The sequence below is a fragment of the Patiria miniata genome, unplaced genomic scaffold (assembly GCF_015706575.1).
Source record: "Patiria miniata isolate m_02_andy unplaced genomic scaffold, ASM1570657v1 HiC_scaffold_4, whole genome shotgun sequence".
Lineage (NCBI taxonomy): Eukaryota > Metazoa > Echinodermata > Asteroidea > Valvatida > Asterinidae > Patiria > Patiria miniata.
In genome coordinates, this window is record NW_024037071.1 from 5,963,275 (window position 1) to 5,989,183 (window position 25,909).

A 25,909-nucleotide genomic window follows, 5' to 3' on the forward strand; every position below is an offset into this window, starting at 1 on the left:
CTACAGTTGTACCTCCTAGACGTCTACAAGGAAAGAAGGTGCAGTACTACAACAGAGTACCATGCTTGGGCAAATTTGATATTCCTCTGACGAGTGTGTACGTGAATTAATGATGGCAGTTGTCAGAACGTTGCCGCTGGGTGCATTCATCATGGGAACGAGGTGGGACCAAACCTAAGGCAGAGACTGTCAAATTCGGTATTCTCTGTTTTCGAGGTCTTGTTTGTGAGTTTCGTTGCCCGTCGTCTTTAAATCGCAGGCAAGTTAACAGACCAAGATTACCTACGCCGACCAAATCATGACAGCACAGCTGTCGATTCTTAGTTCTTGTGGGAAATGAAGTGTTTAAGTCCCTCTAAGATTATTAGCTTGTATTTATGACAAAAATGGACCAAATTTCGATCTAATTTGCAAAGTACATGTAATGGTCTCGAAAAAAAAGTGAAGAGTTTTGAGCATTTTTTTTATGAGTTTTGAAAGTGACGGTTTTTAACATTGTTGTAAATTTATTTACTTTTTATTCTAAATTTATTCAATTCCATGCAACAAAAAATCCCAGGATTTGATGGTCGAAAACTGAATATATGGCCGGGCCCTAAATAACTACCTTTCGCACAATTCATTCCCCCCCCCCCCCAAAAAAAAATAATCGACCAAATTATATTGAAAATTATCGTAGAGTTCAGACGTTTTGACATTACATTTTCATATTGCTACCCAGGTACTTTTTGATTTTAAATCTGCCTTTTCTACAATAATATTTGTATTTTTGGTTTGTATTACTCCTGTTACCAAAGAGTATTACCATTTAATGGTTTCATTGATATTTCACAAGTGCAATATCGTATATTGAATTTGTATGGCAAAGCCCTTTAAATCTTTGTAATTTTACGTTTCCTTAAATAAAGTTGCGAAACGTGGGCCCGAGGGCATTTAAAGATTCAAGGCTGTGAAACCAACAATTGTGGTTTCCATTGTCACTTCGTGTGAAGGTAGACAACGTTATTGAGAGTGATCGGAATTGCATTTGTGACTTGTAAATAAAAAGAAGTCAAATACTTCGGTCAAATCATTTTGACTAGATGATACCTGTATTTACCACTAGACCGTTTCATTTAATACATGGAAACTGCTGCTGTCATTTTCAGATTTACGAGTGTGTTGGCAATAGTGGTGCGCATGAAAAAGTATGAACAATTATCTAATACTGTGGGGTTTTTTTTCTAAAAAGAAGAAGAACAAGAAAAAGATGGAAATCCCTCACGTCATCACCGATTTGCAGAGCACATCTTGTTCGTCTTGAATAGCATTACAATGTGTTTGGAGTAAAGTCAACAGTTCAAGCTTGGGTAGGCATTGAAAATAGGCATAAATAGTAAATCACTTCTTTAAAAAATTCTGGTACATTTTAATCCCATAAAAGCGCCCATTTCTTACGTTACCGATTCGGTGAATTTACAATTTCGCATGTTCGTAGTTGGGTCAGTGAACAACTGCAACTCGTCATAATTCGACAAAAGTGTAATGATTTTCGGCTAATTTTTGGATGTTCAAACCAAATCAATTTGATATTTCTTTAAAATGATCTCCATACCAGCCAGAATTACTTTGCATGATGCTTTGCACCTGTATTATCTATAATTATATTGAGTGGGAATTTCAATCACTCGTGGGCCGGAAATATCCTGTCTGAGTAACGGTTCCTGTACGTTTTGCCGCATCATCAATTTTGTTTACCCCGTTCACCCAAGCCCCTGATGATATATTCCGATAACGTATGACGACAGCTCTCCCTGCATGAACTTAAGGAACTGATAGGTCCTTGGGGAATGTTTAAGACGAAAGCATTTGATGTACGAGATCCGAAGATAAGATGTTAATCAAGACACGTTCATCATCGGGCATTGGCCGCAGCTCACGGCATCACCAGAGCCCTCGACGATAGCTCCTAAACATTTTTTTTCTGAAACCAAGTTATTCACATACCAAAACACGCATGCGCAAGACATATCACGTGACAAAGGTAACACTATCACTCGGTGGGTTTAATATTAGTTCTTCTTTTCAGTGAAATAAATGTTTTTCATGGTTCTTTCTGAATCATTGATAGTCTTGTGTGAGGGCGTGAACGGCTTGAGAAACATTCCATTGACAACGGACGCATGCGTATTATGGTCAGAACTGTACTTTTAGTTGCAGGGGGGAAATCACCTCCACCGAAAAGCAACTTCTTGCGAGATATTTCGCGATTACTGTTTCTTGTCTAAGGCAATTGTCTAAGGCGAATTTGAGAAAGGTAGAACTGGGATTATCTTAATAATTGCGTCTTGCACCACACGACGAGCAGGGTTTTTTTGTGTGAGAATCTAAACAGAGAAGCATTTCGGAATCGGAGAGGGAGTGTTTTCAAATAGTAACTAATCTAGCTCTTATCTTTATCGGCCAGAAGCTTGATATTTATTTAATGATACGAGGAGAAAAATGTAATTCTGATCAATGCAGCAGGACACTTTCTCTTTGTTTCTTTATTCAACAGAGGGCATTTTATACCTATTTTTAGGCGTTGAGAATTAGAACCCAGTTGTACATGGATGCTTTTTGGGGGAACAAACACAAGCTCAGTGTGCCAATTTAAACCACCATTGCGTTTTGGATAGAGCAACAGAAAATAGCGCACCTATGCATCATTTAAAGCAAATCCACAAAACAATAACTGTACATCTTGGCAAGGCTGAGCAAAAGGTTAGAGAGAACAATAGGGAAAACCCCAATACAATGATTTTTTGCAGGTACAAATATGGCAGGACAATAAAAAAAAAAAAAGCAGTCAGTACAAAAGATGCGGAATGGTGATGTAAAGCAGATGGGTGAATGCGGATGAATATTTTGGAAACGGGAGGAGAAAAAAAGGCGGGTTGGAACCAATTGAATTGGCATGGTTAAATTGCTACCAGGTTAGGGGGCATCTTACCGCCATCAGAAGCAGACGTGTTGACTTCTGTATCTGAATGAGCGAACCGATATAATAATACATATCACTGTTTTAATACGTCATGGAGAAAAATAGTCCCGTAAATTGTTAATTTCATGGTGAATACGACAATGCTTTTATAGTCATGTCGATCTTTTAATGACATCATAGTTTCACAATATTGTTTCTAAGTGTTTGATTTCCTTCAACGAACAGTAAAAATTGTTTGATCTATTTTATGGGGGAAAATGACAAATCCTTGAGGGACAATGTGACATTGGGAACAGGGTTAACAAAAAATTAGACTAAACGACTTCTCTCAATATAGAGGATCTGAGAACGACATCGAACAAAGGCTCTCGCAAGCAACAAACAAATGTCGGTGACGATGTTATTGTGAACACGTGCACAAAAATAAATAAAAATTCCACAAACAACTACGGAATGGAATAGCAGCCTGCCCATCTTTCTCTAAAAAATAAATTAAAAAATAACACGTTTTCGTGTGCAGCCTTCAAGCACCAATGTGCAGCGTGCAGACAAGGACTTGAGTTCATTACGCAACGAAATAGTGTGATAATTAAAACAATAGTAATAATTGCTTCATTTTCACACGACAAATTTTCAGAGAACCGACTATAGTGTCTTTGTAACTAAAATGCCTGCGATGAACCAATTTTCGATTTCGTTCCGACTATGTCGATTCAAAGAATCCTGCGACTTCAAAGTGAAGGTCCACAGAGAAGGTTATTTCAAGTACACTTAACCACTTGACACCGAAATGAATTAATATCTTTCATGATTTAGCTGCATGGGATCCACAAAAGTAAGATTGGACCTTGATATTGTCACGTGATGCTTTCAAAGGAAATGATAGGATGGGCCGATTGTTTCAATCGCCTTTCCATTGGACATCATATTGTGTTAGTGACAATTAAACTTCCCTCACCAAATAACATAAAATGGATGTTGAAATCAATTATCCACATCTAAAAAAGAAACTGTAAAGTTACGGGGGAAGAACAGCCCTTTTTGAAGAATGTAACAACTTCGCGTTGAATAATTCAGTTGCTTACTCTAAGAGGTTCAAAATTATAGGGCAAAATGAGACTACTTTTACCACCATGCACGCCATATAGACCTTATGCGATGAGGCGGGGTCAGAGGGCAGTGGGTTTGCATTGTGTGGATAGGCATGAGTAACCTCTCACGCATTCTCTGTTACTGGATTACAATAACAAAGAACAGCCTCTGAGACACCTGCAATGCATGAGGTCTATTTGGAAACTTATATACATTCAGTCATGACTACAAGTTGGTTTCTCATGCGATGAGATGACAGTCAATTAAAGAACTCATCCCCAAAATGGAAAGAGAACAAAAAGAGACAGTCAAGTTTGGTTTGCAGAAATCTACTCACCCGCCCCGACCACCTTGACTTCCGTGGCGTCGTGTTGCCAGAGACCAAACTTGAGTTTGCAGATTTGTTCGTCGAAGGGGAATGTGGTGATGTCGATCTTGCAGTAAGTGGTGAAGATCTGTGGGCATCCCCACATGATGGAACCATTGTTGTCGATCACTGCAATCTGACCCTTTAAGAAGTTGGTGTACTTGTCGGCACTGTCGACATAAAAATAGAAGCAAAGGGTTAAAAGTACTTGGGCGTGGTCTGGGTAAGCAAACCGAAAGGGGGTCTTAAGACACAAGTTTCTATATTATTATTCTTCCAAAGCCAGTTTTGCAATAAAATCTTTGCAAACTACCCCCTCAACGATGAAAATGAATCTGAGCAAAGGTTTCGAAGGACCTCTGCCGCCATTTGCCTAACATACGCTTTATACGTGGAGTTATAAACGATATACTTGGACATACAAAGTAAGCTTCATACCTCCCCTTCACTCGTCCCTTTAATCCAAGGAGCTGGTGGGGGTTGGTCGTTTCATAAAATCTTGTGAAGGTCACGATACGTCACTTGCTATTACATGTAGTCATCTTGTGCGACAGGGTCATCATGAACACAAGGAAGAGCTGACCCGCGTCAGCCGGTAAACAGTTTGTCCAATGAGAGCTGAGAACGCGTTGACCCCTGGTCTTTAGGTCAAAAAATGATCGTCCAATGACAGCTCAAATCGATTTGCCCGACGAGCGCCCGTGGGTAGGGCGACAGGGTCATGCGTACACGGACGAGAAAAACCCTCTCCTTGGAGAGCGCCATCTTTTGGCCCCGCGCATAGTTCAAAATAATAGCCGAGTGAAAGAAGATTGAATCGGGTTTTAGTGTTAAAAATGCAGTGCACCTCAAGTTTTAATGAAATTGTCATTTTTACTTTCTCTTTTCAGTTTAAGAAATTCAGTTTAAGTACTTTACAAATAATTAGGTCAAGTAGCGATTTCGACAATCTTTTCTTCCTATTTATTGTTTAAATCTTGTCTAATTTCTTTTTAAAGTTTAATGTGGAAACTGCATATTAAATTTAAAATGGTCATGGCACTGTCCATTTGCACTTGAAAATAATATAGGTTTATAAAAAAATCAAGGGTTTCAAAATATTACCCTATCAGCTTTGTTACAGTTTGTCTCTTTTTTTTTTTATTGTTTAGGGCCTTCAATTCCTAATGGAATCAATATTGAATCATGCCAAATTACTCATCAATTAAATGTGGACACTTAAAATTGAATTTAAAACTAGGATATCACCCATTATCATTTGATGTCTAAGTATCTTTCCACCCATGCAAACCTTCAAATCTCATTATCATTTTCCAAAGGTGAGTTGCTTGACGAGAAATAAGTATGCGTCGTTGTAAAACGCGGTCAGCTAACCAATTTGAAAAGGTGTCTTAATAACGCGCCGTCGATTCTGGGCCAGCCTTCTGTCGATTTACAGCTGTTTTTGCAAGACTTTTTACTCGGTTCTTTGAACGATTTCTCGTCGGCGACCTCTCTTTTCGGCGTATCGGTTTCAATAACTTGAAGATCTCGCCCGCCAATCCCGCTGCCACTTGGCCAGGTTCGCGCGCCAATTATCATAACCACGAGTGGCAATTTAGGCCTAGGATTTCACCTGCGGGCCCGGAATGAAACCACCTACCCCAGGTGCAAGTTGGACAACTATATCCTTTCAATAACACGCCTGCAGTCTTCCCTTGACAAATACGAAAGGGCGTGAGCGAGGCTACTGAAAGAAAGAAAAATCCCCTATGATCCAGTACGCTTTGAGACACCGCAGTCACGAAGAATAAATGGGGTTTAGGGAATGTTCATCAACTCTACGGGATGTGGCACAGGAAATTTAGCTAAACTGGTTGACAAGAATTAGTCAGACAAGCCGAAGACGTAGTCAATCACTGGTCATGTTCCCTGACGGCTTCATGAATATCACTGCAGGGAGATGAACGGACGTCAGATCTACCAGCCTAAGGTAATTTTGGCCAAGATCCTGAATTCGGTTCCGTAGTTTTGTCACGTATAGTGTCACTTAAATTAAGTATATTTTCCAATCATTAGCCCAACTTGTGAAATAACTGCTCATCTCCGGTACCATATGCAAATGCAATCGTGATAACTATCTTATAGTCTAACCAAAATATACATTTCAGTATACGGTCATTTTCCAGGGTAAAATTTAGAATGCCAGACCAGTGATTATCATTTCTTTCTCTTCATTTCTGCTTGTTAAAGGGAATATACAACATTTGCAAACATCGAAAAATAAAGCTACCAAGTTTTTGCGAAATACCTTAATAGGATGTTGGTAAATGACAGTCTAAAGCATCCTGTAAAATTATGGCACCTGGTATACTGTCATTTTCAAGAAAAGTGTTATTTTTGTATCAATTTCCAACGCTGATCGGCCGATCAGCGTTGGAAACAACTGGCTTTTTTTTCAAATACTGGCCCCAATTTACCATTGCACTTGTTTGCAATCGATTACAAACCGATGAACGGGTACGAGCCAGCTAGACTGGTTCCCTGACCTTACAATTCCCCAATGTATGTAAACTGCTCTGTTTCTTCTTATATGGAGTCAGGGAACCAGACTACAGGAAAATGATCGTTTTTCTTGGTTTTTATAGCATTTTCGAACCCAAAACCTCCAAAAATTCAGTGTAGCTATATTTGCTTTATATTTCCAAACCCCCAATTCCATCCATTTCTGAAAATTACAGCAAAAGCAAATGATGTATATTCCCTTTAATGGAAAGCACGAAATGCATATCCGTCAGGATTCGAACCAGGGTGCCCAGTGCTAGGTGAGATTAGCTTCCATGCTAAAAGACTTCCTAAGAACAGACTTCCCTTGAATAGCCATTATGAATCAATTGAAACGAATTTTGGGTCACTCCGTGACCAGCTTTATGAGCCTGCCTCGTTCTCACACCCAAGGTACATCCATGTGTGATAACAGCCATTTTGTTTATCTCCCATGGGGAAGCACACCTTTGGCATTGATATACCGTGATGTATGTTACAGGACACCGTAAATATAACCACTTCGTTGTGGAAGCTATTGTTAAAACAAAAACCCAACTGCTACATTGATATATGAATCACAAGTGCACTGCGTTCCCTAGGGAGAGTGTGCTTCGATGCTGGCACAGTGCGCTGACACTAATTAATAACTCTACTTGATAACTCTCAGGACTAACTCTAAGAATAGTCAGCTAGTGTGGTGATGATCTAAACATAACTTGAACATCAGTGAACAACATTTACAGATTCAGCAGTTTTAATTTTATTTTTCAAAAAGAACAAACATAAAATAATGAAGGGAAAGCCAATTTTAGCTTTGGATGGGATTTGTGAACATTTGTATCCAGAGGTTTTTAGTCTAATTGTGAGGCGGATTGGTGAACCATACTATGCAATTTAATAATGTTAAATTCAAGACTCGATCTGCTTCAATATTCATAATGAAAGTACGTTCTTGAAAAGAAATAGTATTTAGCAAGGATTGATAAAAGGTAAGGACGTCAACCCTAAAATAAATAAAGCCAACACTGAATTGTTTTATTGCAATTGAATGCTAAAATCTCAAATTGGCGTAATCTGCAGCCAACGCCCACATAAGTTTAAAACCAATCGCAAAACAACCTTGTTTAAGTTTTAACTCTTAATCCAATTGAATTTCAAGCTGAATTTAGTCCGAAATCGGCTTGTCCGATTAATAACGTTTTGTCAAAGCCGGGTCCAATTTAATTGCACATTTCGCGCATGCTAATCTCATTATACAACATCACTGAAAACAATTTAGAAAGTAATTTGGATCTGGACTGACTTTGAATGACCGTTAATTGGAATTATCTATCATTTGACACATCTGTTTCCCAGAATTTTTTTTCGAAATACCAGGATGCCAGTTAGGATAATTTCACTGTATGATTTACCAGTGCGGCCCGTTCTTAATTGGCCACAAGTATTATTATAAGTGTCGCCATGTGGAGGGTAGATTTTCAAGGTATTTGCAAGTAACCCCTCGGGGACTCCATCGTCATCTCCGGAAGATTCCAAGGAGCACAACCTTGAGACCAGGGACCTAATTAAGGCGATGAGGCATCCGAAATTCCAAGATCAACATGAAACAACATCAACAGTCGCGAAACATCTTGGGCTCTTGCTCTGTCTTTCCATATACAATCTGGGTTACGGTAGCATAATTACATGTGGCATGTCAATGCGCAGACGATTGGCAGTCACGCAATAGTATATGATGGACAAAAATGAAGGGGGATTTGAGTTCTGTACGCTTCATTAATCTGAGACTCCCTGAAGAATTCCAAAAGGTCTCGTTGATTGGAAATTCAATTCCTATTCGCTGTTGTTGTTTTTACATTCGAACCAACGTGTGTAAAATACCATGTCGCTTTGATTTATTTTAATCAATCTGCATATAAAGTGTTCTAATTACTGGCAGTCAATAGTGAATTTGGCATCATTAACGCATTCTAATTTCATCGTCTACTGGTGGGTCCCAATCTATTTTAATTAATCTATTAAATCCACGCAATAAATAATAAGATGATGAGACACAGTCCTTCCTAAATTAATCGTAAAGATATGGCTCAGTATACTGTGATATTCTGTAACGATTTGAACATCTCTACCCCACAATTAAAAGTAGATCAAAAATCTAAACTGAAATTTCACCCTAGCCTATCATACACTGACGACAGACGATGCACGTGGAGAAAAAGTCTATATCAGATTGAAAGAGTTTGAAAAAGGAGGTACTCCATCTATTGATGCAAAAGATGCTTAAAATGCTCGGCATGACGTCACGTTACATGGTCTATACTGTCATGCCTAGCAAACTATGGTTGACCTTCATTGCCAGAAAATAAAAGAAATAATTCCCGAAGTGTACTGCATCATGTGATGAAGCTATCAAACAGTTAGATTAATCAAATTTAAACACACAACATAACATAATAAATTGGTTTACTGATCTGGAGACCACAATCAGTCACCATTTTTAAGGTGGCAGCACGGTCGCGAACTCAATGCTCTTTCTTCACTGGTAAGTGTATGCGTTATACGCGCGCGTATTGGCAGACGAACACGCATATAAATGACAAACATGAATGTTTATTGCTATACATACATCGTTATCTAGACCTTAAAGATATAGTCCATCATTTGTAATTTGTGCATTTTTTTCGTTTGAAGCAACAAAAGTGTTCAAAATCTAATGAAAGATGCTGAACAACTAACCTGATGAAGTTTCAGCTCAGCTTCAGCTGTATATTCCGAGAAAAACAGCATTCTAGGATCTCAATTTCAAATCAAAAGTTGCTGAATCATGTTTTGAATTGTTTTGAATTGCAGCTATACGCGATGTCGCGCACTGATCCGACGAATTATAGCAACCGCGCGCGCCTGTGCGTCGTGCCAATGTTTGCGTGCGCTGCGCTGAATAACAAAACGAACTACTAATTTAAATTTTCCTAGACGCACCGTTGGAAAGGCCTTCTTTCGTTGATTACTTCAACATGATAGCTTGCCAGAAAGATTAATTTCACAGGGAGTTTAGTCCACTTACTATCTTTCAACCAAGTATGTTTTTCAACAATAATACGCCAGTTACTTTTTCGGATGGCTGCAAATGATGGACTATAGCTTTAAGAGTAGGATATCGATGTTCTTAGATGTCCTGTACATGATATCGACGTTGGTGGTACCAGCGAACATAAACACTCAGCTGAGATGAGACAAACAAGATATTTAATCTGTGCGCAGTTCCTTGTTTTCTTTCAATCATCTGTCACTGACAGAAACATAATCTGAGAAGAATTATAGTCCATAAAATTGCTTCGATTGGCTTCATCCATGCCCCCATCGCTGAAAGCTTATATCCGCTTCTTAACTCAAGTTGGACAAGTTATTTTGTCAATGGTTTCACCCCCTCACCGCCAGCTTTCTCAATTTTTATCAGATACCGCCGGAAACAGTCAGAAACACCCGTCCGATGTAATTACAAAATAACATCACCCCGTCTTGTGTTGACATAGCGTATGGCATGTTTGGCAACGGACCCGACATATGATCTTGGGCAAACAACATACGGTTTGCAAGATGCAGCTTGAGTGCTGTACACATTCTCCGATCGAGTCGACAGCAAAGAGAACTTCCTTGGAGAAGACACTTGAGATTCCATTTGACGGACAGGGCTTGATACTGGGGGTAGTCACAGCCCAGGTTCAACCCTTTTGCAATTTCACGGGGGGGATACTATCCAAAGGAACGCACATTCATTGTACGGCTCATGAAACCCATCTACAACCGCATTCTTTTTAAAAGGTAATTTTCCTCATGATTGCAATCCTAATTTCATTCGTGTGTGTCTTTCTTGTAATTCCTTTTAAAACAGCGCACCAACATTGAAGTGCATTGCTATTTCAAATGACATCAATGTCACATGTGTCATCACGGTCATCATCGTCGTCATTCTGGTGTCATCATTGTCATCCGTGTCACGTCATCATTTAATTGCTTCATCACGTTTGTCATTGTAATCCATAATCGTCAATGTCGTCATCTATATTGTCATGATTTCATCATAGTTTTCACTGTCATCACCATTATTTTTGTGATCATTGTCTCCCCGTACTCGTCATTATCTCTCATCACGCTTGCCACCGATGTTGTCGTCACAACTGTAACCGCTTCATCGCTAATAATAAACAACTACTAAAGAAGTGATTACTTGTTGTATAGCGTGACGTCGGGCATCCAGATATTTTCAGACGGGACTTTGATGTTCTTGACATGATTGTAATCCTCTGGGTCCCACCGTAGGTATTCGTCTTCCCACAACTGTGGAGATGCAAAAAGACAAACGCATGGATTGTAAATAATTATAAACATTCTTTTTCATTTTCGCTGAAAATTAAATAGAAAAGTTATGGATGCTGTTGATGTGTTCATGTTTTCCCGGCATATACCATAGCATGGAGCCATGGTATGGACGCTATTTTCATTTGTTTAATTATAATAATAATAATAATAATAGCTTTATTTACAGATGGTAGCCATGTCACCTGACAGATGATTTTCAATGGGCCATCTATCAATTAAAACGTAATTAAAATTACATGACTTAATTAAGACTATACATACATACATACAAAACACAGATCAATTCACAATGATAGTGCCACTAGAAAAATCAAAACTGTAAAAATACATTAAAAGTTCACATCCAATACAATAGGTAAAATAGAGATATTTAAAAACATGTGGTAGAGGAGAACCATGAGAATGCGACACTACCCCCCCCCCCCCCCACATCCACCCTTCTGTCAATAGACATACATACATGAAAATAGACATACATGTACATTAATATAGCGGTGTGTCCATCTAATAATTACAGTCAATGGGGAAAGAATCACACTTATACAGATTTTGTTTTAAACAGTGAAGTAGCCTCTGCTTAAATGTTTCGACATTCGTAACAGTCTTTAGTTCCCCACTCAGCTTGTTCCAAATGGTACCACCCCTGTACCTGAATGATCTCTGACCAGTAGTTGACACATATCTAGGTGTATAAAAGGTGTTGGGTTGATTGCTTCTTGTATTATGAGAGTGAACTGAATTAACCGGTGTGAACATGTCCTTTAGATAAGATGGAGCATTACCATGGACAATGTTGAACATTTGCAAAGTTTCAAAATAGTTAATTGTGTTTACTTCATTAGTGAAATTTACAAGATTGTTTTTAAATTTTCTCTTTTTAAGCTAACCGTTGCTTGATTCGGTTTTGAGATGCAAATCCATCAAATAGGCCTACATTGGAAAATCAAGAAAGTTGTTTGTCTGGCTTTTGAGGTAATGGATGTGTTGAAAACGGCAGAAACACCAATGATAAATGAGTGAAAGTCAGATGTGATAAATGGTTTTGCTAATGTGTTTGAGGCTTCGGATGTTTGAGGAGGAGTAGTGCCTGCGATCAATTACTTTTAAGTGGATCATTTGCCATGCATCAACACAATTCATCTCGTGTTGAAATTGTTTTATGGTACAGATCTCTACAGACCAAAAAGGCCAGTATTTGCAAAAAAATTCTGCAATGGTTTCTGGTCGATGGTTTCTGATTTTCCAAACCCCTAGCCTGCTTATAGAGGAGAATATGAAAGGACGAGCATGTGATCCTTTGCTTTGTGCACAAAGTTACTAAGGCCAAAAAAAAAAAGGTTTCCGGTTTCTGGTATGCGCGCGCGTCGCCGTAGCCATGCGCGTCGGCAAAATGAAAAAGTTTTTTTTTTTCAATGAAAGATGATGTCTCAAAACCGCCAAACTCACTGGTTTGACTGGAATCCTACTGCTGCACAATTTTAACGTGTTTTTAGATTGGGTTATGGTCGAGAATAAGCTTTATGTTGCCTCTCTGGACTCCCATATATTTGCACTAAGTTTAGTCGGGCACCATTTGCAGTCATCAGCCGACATTTGAAGCAAAAAAAATCAGGTAAAAAAAAAAAGCCGCGTCGCCGCACCACTTTTTGGGCAAGCTCCATACCAGAAACCGGAGACTTTATTTTTTGGCCTTTAAAGCAAGAGAAGAGGTATAGCATTGACATGGGATCATTGGATAACTGTTATACCAAATGTGGACATCATTTCTCTGCATGTAATTTCAGTGTTTAATTATGTATTACTGATGATTTAGACAAGCTTAGCAGAGATCAGAATGTTAACGACGTTTGACATACCATATGTTGATCGTTAATGATGTCTGAACGAAATATTTTTCATGACCTAGTTTCGTGTGTTCAGTGGAAAAACAAACATGAAAAAACTTGACGTGTGCGCATGCGCTACAAGCAGCCAGTCATTGACCTATATTATTTTTAGAACCAATTACGCCATTCGTTACCGTGCTTGCCTAGAGTAGCCAGGTAGGTTATTTGAGGGTTAAAGCCCGAAGTATTATGCAGCGATTCCGCCTGCGGTACTTAAACGATGCCTTGAGAGTGAGTTCAATTTGGCTTTTGAAAAAAAAAATGCCAATTTTTTTTTTCCAGCGGTGCTGTACCTTCTTTGCATTCGACGAATAGAAACCGCCACAGGTACTCATAGCGCCCGACAGACACTGTTGAAACAGCTGCCGATTATTGGTGACACGCAAGCGACCGGGATCATCCAACGGCTGTTTACTGAGCCATCGATTGCGGGACAAGTATGATCCATATGTCGAAATCAATTTATTTACATTGTATCCAAACAAAAGTGAAAACGGCGTGTTGCATCGCCGGCCTCCAGGCCAAATTATTAGCGCGTCGTGAAGATTCAGGTTGATTCTGGAATTCATAATCTCTTGATGTATCTTAGAGATGAACCTTACAAACCGTACAATATAATGACCTATCCAGTCTCATACAGACGGCTTATTAATTAATACACAACGGCGCATTTGGCTTCTTTTTTATTTGCAATGAGTACTTCTCCTCCTAACACATGCAGCTGAGTTGTTCAAACAGTCCCGGCTGATTTCCCTGCAGAATTCAGTGAATTTGGAGCAAAGTTATGGGACTTGTCGTCGGATTTGAAAACTTCGAGTCATTGCCCTCCCTGTACCGTTTCATCCACGTCATCCTAGCAAATTCGAGTTACGTTTTATCGAAAATACCAAGATATATATATTTATTTTTTTGGTTGGTTTTTCGTAATGGTTTCTCGTAATGTCCTTGGGCAATATGGTTGCTTCGCTCCGCTTAGTAAATGACATGATTGGTTCTCAGGTTTGCAACACCGAGTTGTCAGACATTTCTACGTTGATATTTAGGGGGAAATACATGACCTGTAAAACCAGATCACTCGCGGAATGTTCGTATTTGAGTATTGGATCTTTCGTATAATCCAGTTTTTACGGTCGAGTGATATTGGTATAAATGCACTTTTCACTTCGTGTTATATTTCCTCGCGACATTGCAACAAATTTGCTTTTGCTGTGATTTTCAGAAATGGATTGAATTGGGGGTAAGTATTGCATAGCAAATAGGCCTAATGTTACAACTGAGATGTTTAAAGTTTTGTGTTCACAGATGCTGGGCAAACAAAGAAAAAACTGCCGTCCTTGTAGTCTGGTTCCCTGACCCCACTTTGACGAAACTTCGCAACTTATAGACGTCGGGGAATTGTCAGGTCAGGGAACCAGACTAGCCGGCTTGCACCCGTTCACGTATGTGTAACCGATTGAAAACAAAATGTGGAATAACTTAATTTGGTAAATTGGGGGCAGTATTTGAAAAAAAAATGTTTCTTTCAAACGATTGTCGGCCGACAATAGATGGGAAAAAATCAACCTTTTTTTTTTAAATGACAGCACACCAGGTGCCATGATTTTACAGTTTTAGTTAGAGCTAGGGACAGATTTTTATTTACAATTTTTTACTCAGTTTAAGGGCAAAAAAAGTGCAAAGAGCGAGTGAGGTGCAACAAGGTTTCATTGATTAAACAAACATAACAGCTCATCAGAAACATCCACTTCAGATCCCGAGCTTGATGATTACGACGACACATAAGATGATTACGACGACACACATGATGAGACAGAGCCATCGGAAAATACATGTATATTCAGACTCTGCAACAAGCGACATTGATTTCTAATGGATTTTTTTTTGCTGGTGTCTCCCTTTCCTATAGTTTGAAAATCAATTATTCAATGAGACTTGTTACAAAGTGGTCATTAAATGAGCTTCAGGTCGAGGCATGACTGTCTCACTCACTATTTATTTACAGTCAAGTAAGGTTTTTCATGCTGATTTGGTAGTTTTGTTCTTTGATGTTTGAAAATGCTGTTTATTACCTTTAAGATTCAATCCCTTATAAATTACAAGCCGGTTTTTTTTTCTTGAGGATGTGACGTCACAAATTAATACTTACCAATGTAACCCAGGCATTTATCTTGAGTGTCTGTTTTCTCTCATCCTGGAACCAAAAAAAGACAACGAAACAAGTATTTAGGTTTACAGCAAACATATTGCTGTGTTGGTGAATAAGGGCCGACGTGGCGTATTGAACCACGTCCCTTGGTGTCTCCTTCATCCAAGGGTCTCGTCCAAAGACGACGCCCGTTGGGACCAGCGTATTCTGTATCCATCTGAACTGATTAAGGCCAATCACAAATTCATCGTAGGGATTTAAACACAGACAGTTTGACTCAAATTCCAAATTCAGGTTAGGCTGGCTGAAACTGCTCGACTCACCATTGATATGCCAAGGTTAATAAGTGAATCAGGGTCATTACGTTATTGATAGATCGGACGTGCTCCCGCCGTGCCACTAACCCCCTAATTATTCGCTTGTCAGGATTGATTGTTTATTTTTGGACAAATCGACGATGCAAGTGTGGTTCATCTTCCTTGTCTGACATTTATTTATATTCCTGAGATAAATGAACATTGGCAATATCTGGTCCTCAAATCAGTGAGTTGTTTTTAAACAGAGAGTGACATGCTGACACGGGGTCTAATGATTTGAATGTTGCATGCTGTTTTACTGTTAGACTTCAACTATAATCTTTGAGGCGGAGGAAGTATTAAGAGAAATCATCAATAATAACCGACATGTTTGACATCCAATTCATTTGGAGTACACTATGGCAAATGGTCGTCTTATTAAGGAAGGTATAACAATCAATTGGTGAAAATGTAAAGAGGTATTGAAAAGGCAGGTGTCATATTGTTAAATCTTCACCAACTCTCTCTATTTTTTTTCTAGAAAACTAAAAACTCATTTTCAATTCCATACTAAAGCAATGTAATAGGGATACAAGCGACCTTGATTATTGTCTTACACCTGGGTCTGTGCTCTGTCGTTTCTTGTTTGTCTGTCACTTGTCTGTCCATAGGCTGAGGAATAAAAGCTAATGTTTCACCCCGGAACTAGTTATTGCCATTTGTATAGTTAATGTTCACTATTATATCAAATATTAATATACTTATATGTACATGTAATGTCCATTTGATTTTGTAACATTATGTATCATCCTTATATGGCAGCATTAAATGTATTCCATTCAAAAAAATTAAATGCTTAGGAAACATTCCATTAAACTTCAAGAACAATCTCGAAGTCATCGCGAATATTAATTGTTTTCTATAGGAAGAAACAATAAATGCCGGCTGCGCATACTACATGTACATGAACTCAATTTATACGCACAATCTGATGGCTCGGGTAAGCACATTTAAGCTATGATATCCATTAATTCGCTATTGAGGAAAGTTCTAATCAATATTCACCTGGCCTTTCAGGATGTTTTCAAAATATTTTTTATCAAAAACACAAACATAATATAAAACGATCGACTAAATAGACTCTTGCGATTTAAGATGTTTGGCCTTAGCAACGGAGGTGTTGTGTTTACCTACAAGGGTCTCCAGTAGTGGTCATCTTGAAGTGTCAGTCAAAGTGTCATCTTCAATCAACAAACCTATGGTCGATGCCCTGCACTCGGATAACTGACTTTGTGCCTTGCTGTGGGGTATTTTCTTTCTCTTCTTTGCCTGCGGGTTGCTATCGAATAGCGTCTGGAGCATTTCCCGAAATCGATAATGTAAAATAGAATTCACCCAAGCCGCGTATTAGTCGCTCTGAATTCAAGAAGCAATAACCTTTTAATTATCCACGTAAAACGGATAATTTTTTTTTGCAGCGTTTTACACATCCAAAGGATGCACTTCTTAAATGTATTTTGATTTTCTCTCCTTTATGTGGCAAATCTTGGAAATAACGGCTTTACCATTTTTTTCCCGATGAGGGATGAAGCATCAGTAATGTAGAATGAACATAAATGCTGTTGTAAAGCATGATAAAAAAGCAAATAAAATGATATGTTGATTTTTGTGTGTATATTTGTTATCTCTTTTTAGTCTTGTCACTGTTCCGAATCGTTTGTTATACCTATATTGTTTCTCAGGGACTAGACCCTGCATACAAAATTAATAGAAAAAACTCTTTGAGTCCTCCGACATATTCATGACTAGATAGGCAGGAGAACCACGCGATGAGCATTAAACCAAAGCAGGCAGTCCGTTCCACACTTCAATTCGATAAATTTGTCGTCAGGAGAAAGAAAACTAATCTAGCGTGCGGAACGAGAATCAGAGAAGAAAAACGGCCCATCAACAGATTTCTCGGCTCAGCTGCAATAAAAACGAGGAATATTTATATTTGTACAAAGATGAAGGATGATTGTCTCTCAGAGGATAATGCAAGCCATGTTCTTTCGCCTACGGCTGATCAGCAGATGTTTAGAAGCGCGGAAAATTTAATCTCCGGCTTTGGGGACTAACGTCCCCTCCCTAGGGGGATTCTATCTAGCGTGTTTAGCGCCTGATGTGCGAGGGACACTCGCTGATGACACGGACCTGATTGATCTAGACCAACGCAAATCACCTGTTTTTTCGCACACAAACACCAACCTCTGCTTAATTATTTTTTCTAGAAAATCATCAAAATTCAAGTCAATTTTTTTAAATGTATTGATTGTGGAGTTCTAATTTCAGGGGAAATGTTTCATTGTGAATTTCTTTGTTCAATTTTGACATTTTGTTTTCAAGAGCCCCGTTGTGCGGGACGTGCATGAACAGCAAATGAGCCTATTTATGCCTTGAAAGTAAAGAGTGGTACGTACGGAGTTACCCAAAAAAACACCTCGGTTTAGAGATGAGAAGATAGATAAAAAAAAAAAAATATTTATTTGCATAACGAATTTCTGTTATCCTTGAATGAAGCCGGTGGCTTTTATAAAGGTCAAAATTGATATTAATGGGTCTGGATGGAGTCAATTTTTCATATCTTCCAAATCATTTCGAGATTTAGCTTGGAGGATGAAATCCATCATTCTTTTAAGTTTAGTAGTTGATATCAGCGACATCATCTTGGGGGAGGTCTGTAGATAAGGAAGTATCTACTAAAAGCCTGACTTTTGTTCCAGTGGCGTTTCTTGTCTCTCGCTCTCTCGATTTTTTTATTTTTAAATTTCAGGGTTTTTTTTATTGATTCCTTTTTTCTGTACTATGCTGATTTTGCGTTTTAAATCTTAATATTTGCGTTGGTATGTATTTTAAAATACTGAATTTCTCCTGATGACTTTCCTGATGACGGGCAGAGCATACTGCCCGAAACGTTGAGTTCCCCCGGCCCCCGGTTCTTTTCAGAACCCCACGAACTCATAAAGAGATTTGTCACATGGGGGCTACAGTAAGTCTTTATCTTAATGATTATCTGTAATGGTTTTTTATCAAAAGTTTCATGTCATATCAGTCTTTTCTGATTTTGTTTGGTTGGTGTTGTGATGTGGTTTTACTCGGCCATTATTTATGAAGGGTAACTTGTTTCAATTTCGTAAATTTTATTCAATGTTTGAAATTCAGAGACCTAAAGAAAGTTACACCAATACGATTGAGCTCAACCATAACATTCCAGTTCAAACAATCGCAAGCAATGTCAGAATGATCACACAGCAATTTGGTAGATAAACCGGCTCGAGGCATAAATATATTCCTAGATTGCTTTTAATGGGTCGTCGACAACCAAAAGTTGTAAACTGATATCGTTGGTACGTGTTTAAAAATCGGTCTTAGCGGGTACAGGACGGAGGAGCGGGCCGTGCTTAGGAAGAGAAAGACGGCAGACATGTGCGGTAGCCCCGGGGCCCTCGTGAATGTCCGTCAAAAAACGTCCCTACTCCACGGAGTGGGGGGAACAGAGACCATCCAAGAAAGACGACGCGATGGAAATGTCAACGGCAATTAAATATGGGTTACATTATGGCATTTAAAAAGCTATTCTGGGGAAATTGCCGTAAAACGTGGAGGGTCGTGTTACGGTGTTGACTAAACTGGACGGTAGTCGGATTTCTTTCGTCGATTTTTTTGCGCTGTCGCTTCTCGACTTGTGGAGCCATGGTATTTCCATAATGAGTACGTTTAAAGGTTAATTTATCAGATTCAATTTGTATTTTTTTCATGTAGTTATTGTGATCAATATATCCCGTTTGGTAAGCATGTTTAGCTCACAAAAAAAACTAGCGTAAAACAATAAAACAAACACAAAAACTGAATGTGTGGAAATTATTAACCGTCAGCAAACCTGGGTTTTGATGTCGATGATAATAGCGAAAATGAAAGGACTTTGTAAAAAAGATATCTACGACAGTTTCCAGAAATGCGGATTGCACCTGCACAACTTGACGATAGTAAAGACCTGGTTAATTAATAATGAGGTTCAAGCTGACGAATTGTTGGTTTTTTGGTCCCAAAGAGACCATAGAAGCAATGGTGACTGAAACCAGCGAATATGAAAGATATTTTTTATCTAATCAACAGGCAACGAGAGGAATCAATATTAAAAATTACAATAAAATAACTGCCCTTATTCATTATAGATTTTGATTTTAAATGGCTATTTTTCTTCCAATGTAACATAAAAGTTTAAAACTCGTTTAAATAAGAATGGTTAAGATAACCGACAGTGCACCATTAAAAAGCAAAAACAAAAATAGTCAAAGGATATTTTTGACGAAATTTACCTACCACGATCGGCCAGAGGCCACTCAAGATGGTGGCTGCAAAGAACGCAAAAAATAGAGTAAGACTGATTTTTTTTTTGTCTTGATCCGAGATAAATTCGCTCTAATTTGCAATTTAGTGGAAGGAATGTTTTTTCATGACTTTTAGGGGTGGTCCACGTTTGAGGGGTAAAAATACGCAAAATTCATCGGTTAACCACCAATCGGTAACTGAATTAAGAGGTTTGCCGCTTCAAACAGACGGCGCATGCGTTTCCTTCAGCAGACCGCCATGTTTGCACCTGCTCAGCATCCAGACGGAGCAGTTATTAATAAACACCAAGTCCTCTTTACCCATGCGACTAGAACTCTCAACCTCCCACCCCGAACTCAATCACTTCAACGCGGCCGGGTGAAGTCCGGATTAAGGTGATAATCCTCACATAAATCCCCTTGGCCTAGAATCATGGGACATCAATTCACCTCCCCAACGAGGAAACGGGGCGAATGACAGTATGAATGCTTGGAAAGGATTTTTTTTCAAGACTTAACAACAATAACTCTGTAGTTCTGGGACAGGTCAAATTTATCTTATTTGTCGTCTTCAAATGTCAGTCAAATTCAGGGTATTTATCCTACAGAGCGCAATACGTTGTTAATGTCCCAAGCAGGTGCTCGTTTTTGCTGGGCCTTAAAAGGGCAGGTTTCATAGACCCAGGGTTCGGATATGTGTGTCGATGAACTGCTCATTTTACCACACTCTAAAAAAAACCCGGGTCAAATTTGACCTGGAATCTGGGTCATATTTTTCGGGTCACAATGACCCGGAAAATGACCCACAGAGGTGTCATTTTGACCCGGACAAGTGTCATTATGACACTAGTGTTAGATCAAATATGACCCGAATTCCGGGTCGAATCTGACCCAAGACCTTTTAGAGTGCATCCACCCTTATTGTACGCGCTATACACTTCGATAACATGGTGTCAAGGGACCTTTATCGTGCCGTTGCTCAGCACAGAACTGAGCTATTAACAACAGAAGAGACTTGCTTACCCATATAACCAGCTAAAATGCAATGTAATGCATCTGGCCGTTGACTGGTACTCCACTTAGCATATAATTTTGCTAAGCAAAACGTTTAACAGGTTTGGTCAATAATTGTCCAAAATTATTTTTTATTCGACTCATTTATTTGATTTGTATATTTCAGGTCAATTCATTCAGTGAGCATTTAGCAGCAGGTACCATTTCTCAAATTCGTTAAATGGTGAGATATACAACAAGAGTACTTCCTTGTTGTTGAATTACCCATTGTGCCAAATTTAAATTGATTAATATTTGTGTTAACAAAAAGAATCGATCTATACAGAGTTACGTGTTGGGCTGACACATCACCTGAAGTGTGTACTATAAGCAACACTGCTATGTCCTCAGTCACTTGATATAATGTCCATAAATAAATTGGTACATGACACTGACCCCAGGAAGAAACTCATCCCGTTAGTGCGTGAAAACAGGTGGCCAACCTATGCGCGTTCTGTATTCCGGGGTATCGTGTAATCTTCCCGCCATCATCACATTAAAACAGACTGGTAACTTTTCACACCCTGGACGGATCACTGGTTAAACTTGATTTCTAGCAACGCTTCTATTTGCAGATATTGTCTGGCACCTCGACTCCACTCAACCAAAACGCACTCTCGCCTTAAGCCCTCAGTGAGAAAATCAATTTGTCAGTGTATGTGGTTTTCTGACCTTGGGTGGGATGGAGTTTATAGTGCCAACAAACTAGTGACCGATCATAATAAGGTTTAGATGATAAACACCAAAAGTCGTTAATTTCCTGCGCTCATCCGCCGACAGCTGTCGCACATTTTAAGCACTGTAGGTGACATCGACATTTGGATTTCAGACAGAAACAAAAACCAACACTGCGTATCAAACGAAACAATCAATGCCGATGTCTGGTTGTAATTAATTTGAGCGGGATTTGCAAGCTCGCGTGCCTGTATCACTCGTCATTATTGTCATAACACAACACTGTGGGTGACATTTTACACATCTCAATTACCAAAGAATTCTGCCTTCTGCAATCTGTCGACTGCTTGGTATGTCTGGGCAATTAGTTCAGGGCGAAAAAGAAATCAAACTTTCAGGCGAAGCGCAGCTGTGCTACACCTAATTCCCTTGGCTTTAAGTTGTCTCGTTTTGCTACTTTCAGCGCCAATAACCAGCTCACATCAGGCCTTCTCTGTTATCATTCCATGATATTAAAATGCTGCCCATGGAAAATAAAGTAAATGTCCATCCGGGGAAAAAAAATGAAAGAATCGTAAGAATAACAAAGCGTTTTTAAAGCTCATTTTGAAAAAGCCTTCGAAAGAAAGCCGTTAAAGGAACCAGAATGACATTACGCATACCGTCACTGAGCTATATACAATGATTACAGTCCACCGAGTGGATTTTCCAGTAACGTCTAAAAGGACGAGACCGATTACTTTAACATTACTAATCAAAATCCAGAAGATATTAAAGGAATGGATGATGAATTAAAATGTACCACACATTCAGATGATGTTGATTTTCAAAACATCGGATTTGGTTGATGCAATCTTTGACAAGACGCACGGGTGTAATACAGCTCCGACGGAAGTATTTGAAGATTAAAAATGCAATTCTAGAGACGTTTTCCCTAGAGAATTTTGAGACAGTCACAAAGTCTTTATTTACATTGTACACGATGACAGATGCAGATGAGAAACTGAGGACAAATAGGCGAGAATTACATGACTTCATCTGGACCGTTGCACATTTGATGTAGAGAAAAAAGCAAGAACAAGAACAAGTGCAACTAGTTATTAAATTGCAGTGTTTCCCATTGGCGCTGGTATGCTTCACGGTTCTCAATTGCATCGTAGTGACATCTTAAAATGGACAGGAAATTATTACCGTGCCAACTTTCTGTGGCACATATTCTCTTCTCGTTTATTATGAGTGTCTTAATCATACACAATGACGAAGGATTTTAGGTAATCGGTCAACGATTGCTGACATGATTATTCACATAATGCTATTTTGGCGTCGTTTGAAAGGGGAGGTTTTCTCCAAAATAATGTTTTTCCAATGAATCAGTGGTGGATAAATTTAGGTATCTAAGGCATCTCCATATAAGCCTCCAGCTTTGGAAAATGCCTCCATACTTGCCCATTGATTCATTGATCTTTCTTTCTTATCTTTCTACATGTATACTCTTTGTTTTTACTACTTCATCATGTTACATTGTTTTATAAAAGTTGTGGCATTATGGAAATAAATGTAGATTGAATTGAAGTACATGTATATGTATTTTTTTGTGTGTCTTAAAGCATGCGGTCCAACAAGAAAGTTTTACTGCGGTAACAGTCATACAAATTTCATTAATTAATCAATTAATTAATATACTTCATCAAACAGTCATAAACAGTATGTAACTCTTATATTTAGGTGCGTAGCACAGTTTTTGCTTCTTGAGTAACAAAATTAAAGGGCATCGGGCACTCGTCGGGCCAAATTGAATTTGTTGTGGTCCATGGTAATTGGACAAGACGGCTTTAGATTTCCATTTTTATGGTTCTGTGAAATGTCAAAGAGAGAAAGAAATATCGAGCGGCAAATTTGTAGAGGAACAAATAATTAGAGTTGCAAATCTGTGCAATATTACCAACGGCCGACAAGGAGAGCTCAGGTAGAGTGACGGCCTGTCTCCTAAGCAGACTCAGGGGTGAATGTGGGGAAACAAAATGAGATTTCGCAAAAAAAGACCAAATTTGATCAACTCACCAGCTGTATCACCTGCGCCAGGAAAAGTAACATTTCCACTACGGTCACTGTGCTCTGGCTCCTGACGGGCCGAATGAGATTACTGTAGTTGGAATTAAATAGGGTCTGAAACAACCTCGTGTGCTCCTCCGTGGCGAGTAGCTGCCGACCTGAAAGGTATCCGAAATGAAACAGGAAGTCCGTGTAAGTATCTTCATGGTATTAACCATAAATGGTTTGAAATGTACACTTAAAAAACCGGGTCAGATTTGACGCGATATCCGGGTTTTATTTAGCCTGACACTTTTATGGCTCAAAATGACATCTTTTAGGGTCAAAATGACACTTCTTCGACTTCTTTTCCGGTCATTTTGACGTGGAAAGTGTCATTTAACCATGGAAAGTGTCAGACTTATTTTTGGCGTCAAAATGACACTTCTTTGACTCATTTTCCTGTCATTTTGACGCGGAATGTGTCATTTGGACACTTGAAAGTGTCAGATTTGTCAGCGTCAAAATGACACTTCTGTAACTCACTGTCCAGGTCATTTTGACCCAAAAGTGGCAGGCCAAAAAGAAGCCGGATTCAGGGTCAAATCTTTGCAGAGTGTTACCAGCTTGGGGGTTGCTGAGTTTTAATTTGCATATATTAACTAGTTTGAAAAAAAAGCTTAGCACTGATCACGTGTACTACTTGTAATAGGGACAGGAATGACTTACTTGAGTGAAAACTCATTGAAATGGAGATTTCAGTTTCTGACTTAACAATGTGTAGCGGGGGACTTTAAAAATAGGGTTTTTATATTTGAGGTTATTTGAGGTTATGAATGTATAAAATATTAAAATCTAATTTATTAAAATCAAAAAAATATTTTTTTAAAGTTTTTATTGAAACATGTGTATATAGATTTTAAAGATTTTTTGTATTTACACGAAACCACATTAGGATTCATAAAACACGAATCTATATTAGCACCATTGTCCAAATCTCTCATATACCAAGGTAAAACTTGATCGTTCTCACGGAATTAATTAATGGGATATTACCCATCAAGGCTGTTTTACTTGTGTCCAATTATTGTGGAAAACGTGTAAGGGAATACTGGACACTGAAAGACAAGTGGCTGGAAAATGATGCAGATGACCTCGCGTGTGGACGGCACCGGATCGCATTCTGATCCCCTAACGACCACTCGGCGGACGGCCGTGAGGGGATTTTTTTATGACAGTTGTACCTGATGTCCCCCCTGTGACTCTATTTTCTGACGATGACAACGATGCTAGCAATTAGAGCGATTGCTGCCTGGGAAATAACTGCCATTGGAAGATATTAAAGGTGATTGTAATGCACATGGGAGTTGATGTCCTCTCTCCATTATGGTCTGTATATTATATATGGCTCATCCTTTTGCCGGATGGGTTGTGGGGTACAAGATTCACGATGATTTGCCCGCTGGAAGACCTTCTGCAGGCTATCATTTACTATAATGCGCATGCTTGAAACATATCACGTTTATATTTCCAGGGAAAATGATAGAACCATTTTGCATGCTATATGTTAGGCCAGTGGGTCACAGTGCTGCACGACGGGAGTTCGATTCCCACAAATTTTATACTTTCATTTTTTGAATAAATTTCATGTTATTTTCTGAATTTGTTAAAAGAGAAGTTTAAACCAAGAATTATTCCGTTATCAACTGACGCATGCGCATTGCAGTAATTGACTAAGTTGCCATTGCAGTCTGGCTTTTATTCATTTGAAGCTAGCATTAAACTGGGATCAATTTCATGTAACTGCTAATCATCAAAAGTATTGCTCGCCGAGTTAATGCGCTAAGCCCAGATTCAGACAAGAAGCAGTCACGACCAATGTACAGATTATGATATAATTTCTGTCTTAAGCAAATTTCAGTGCTTGGCGCCCCCTCGCCCCATATTCGTTTCCACCCGTTGTATAATGTCAAGGAATACCGTCACATACTGGGAAGCTACCTGTAGTATTGCTTTGCGATCGAAACCTTTGGTGTTACGGATGGACATAGCAACGAGTGGCATTTAGCGGGTCGCTTTTTACTCCCTTCTTGACAAAGTCCGGTTGCAAGGAACGATAGCCGTG

At 38.9% G+C, this 25,909-nt stretch overlaps 1 protein-coding gene across 2 annotated transcripts in view; it reads right to left on the bottom strand.

Moving 5' to 3' along the window:
• The window catches only part of LOC119739839 (neuronal acetylcholine receptor subunit alpha-10-like), a 53,127-nt gene that overhangs the window by 10,490 nt on the left and 16,728 nt on the right, over positions 1-25,909 (bottom strand). The window contains exons 2-6 of one of the 2 annotated variants that reach the window (XM_038214932.1): positions 23,815-23,963; positions 15,360-15,404; positions 11,176-11,285; positions 4,392-4,591; positions 2,972-3,004 (exon numbers count right to left, since the gene is read on the bottom strand). In XM_038214932.1, the coding sequence (XP_038070860.1) occupies positions 2,972-3,004; positions 4,392-4,591; positions 11,176-11,285; positions 15,360-15,404; positions 23,815-23,963 (537 nt within the window). The remainder of the gene's footprint in view (positions 1-2,971; positions 3,005-4,391; positions 4,592-11,175; positions 11,286-15,359; positions 15,405-23,814; positions 23,964-25,909) is intronic. The other variant, XM_038214933.1, reaches the window with a different exon arrangement.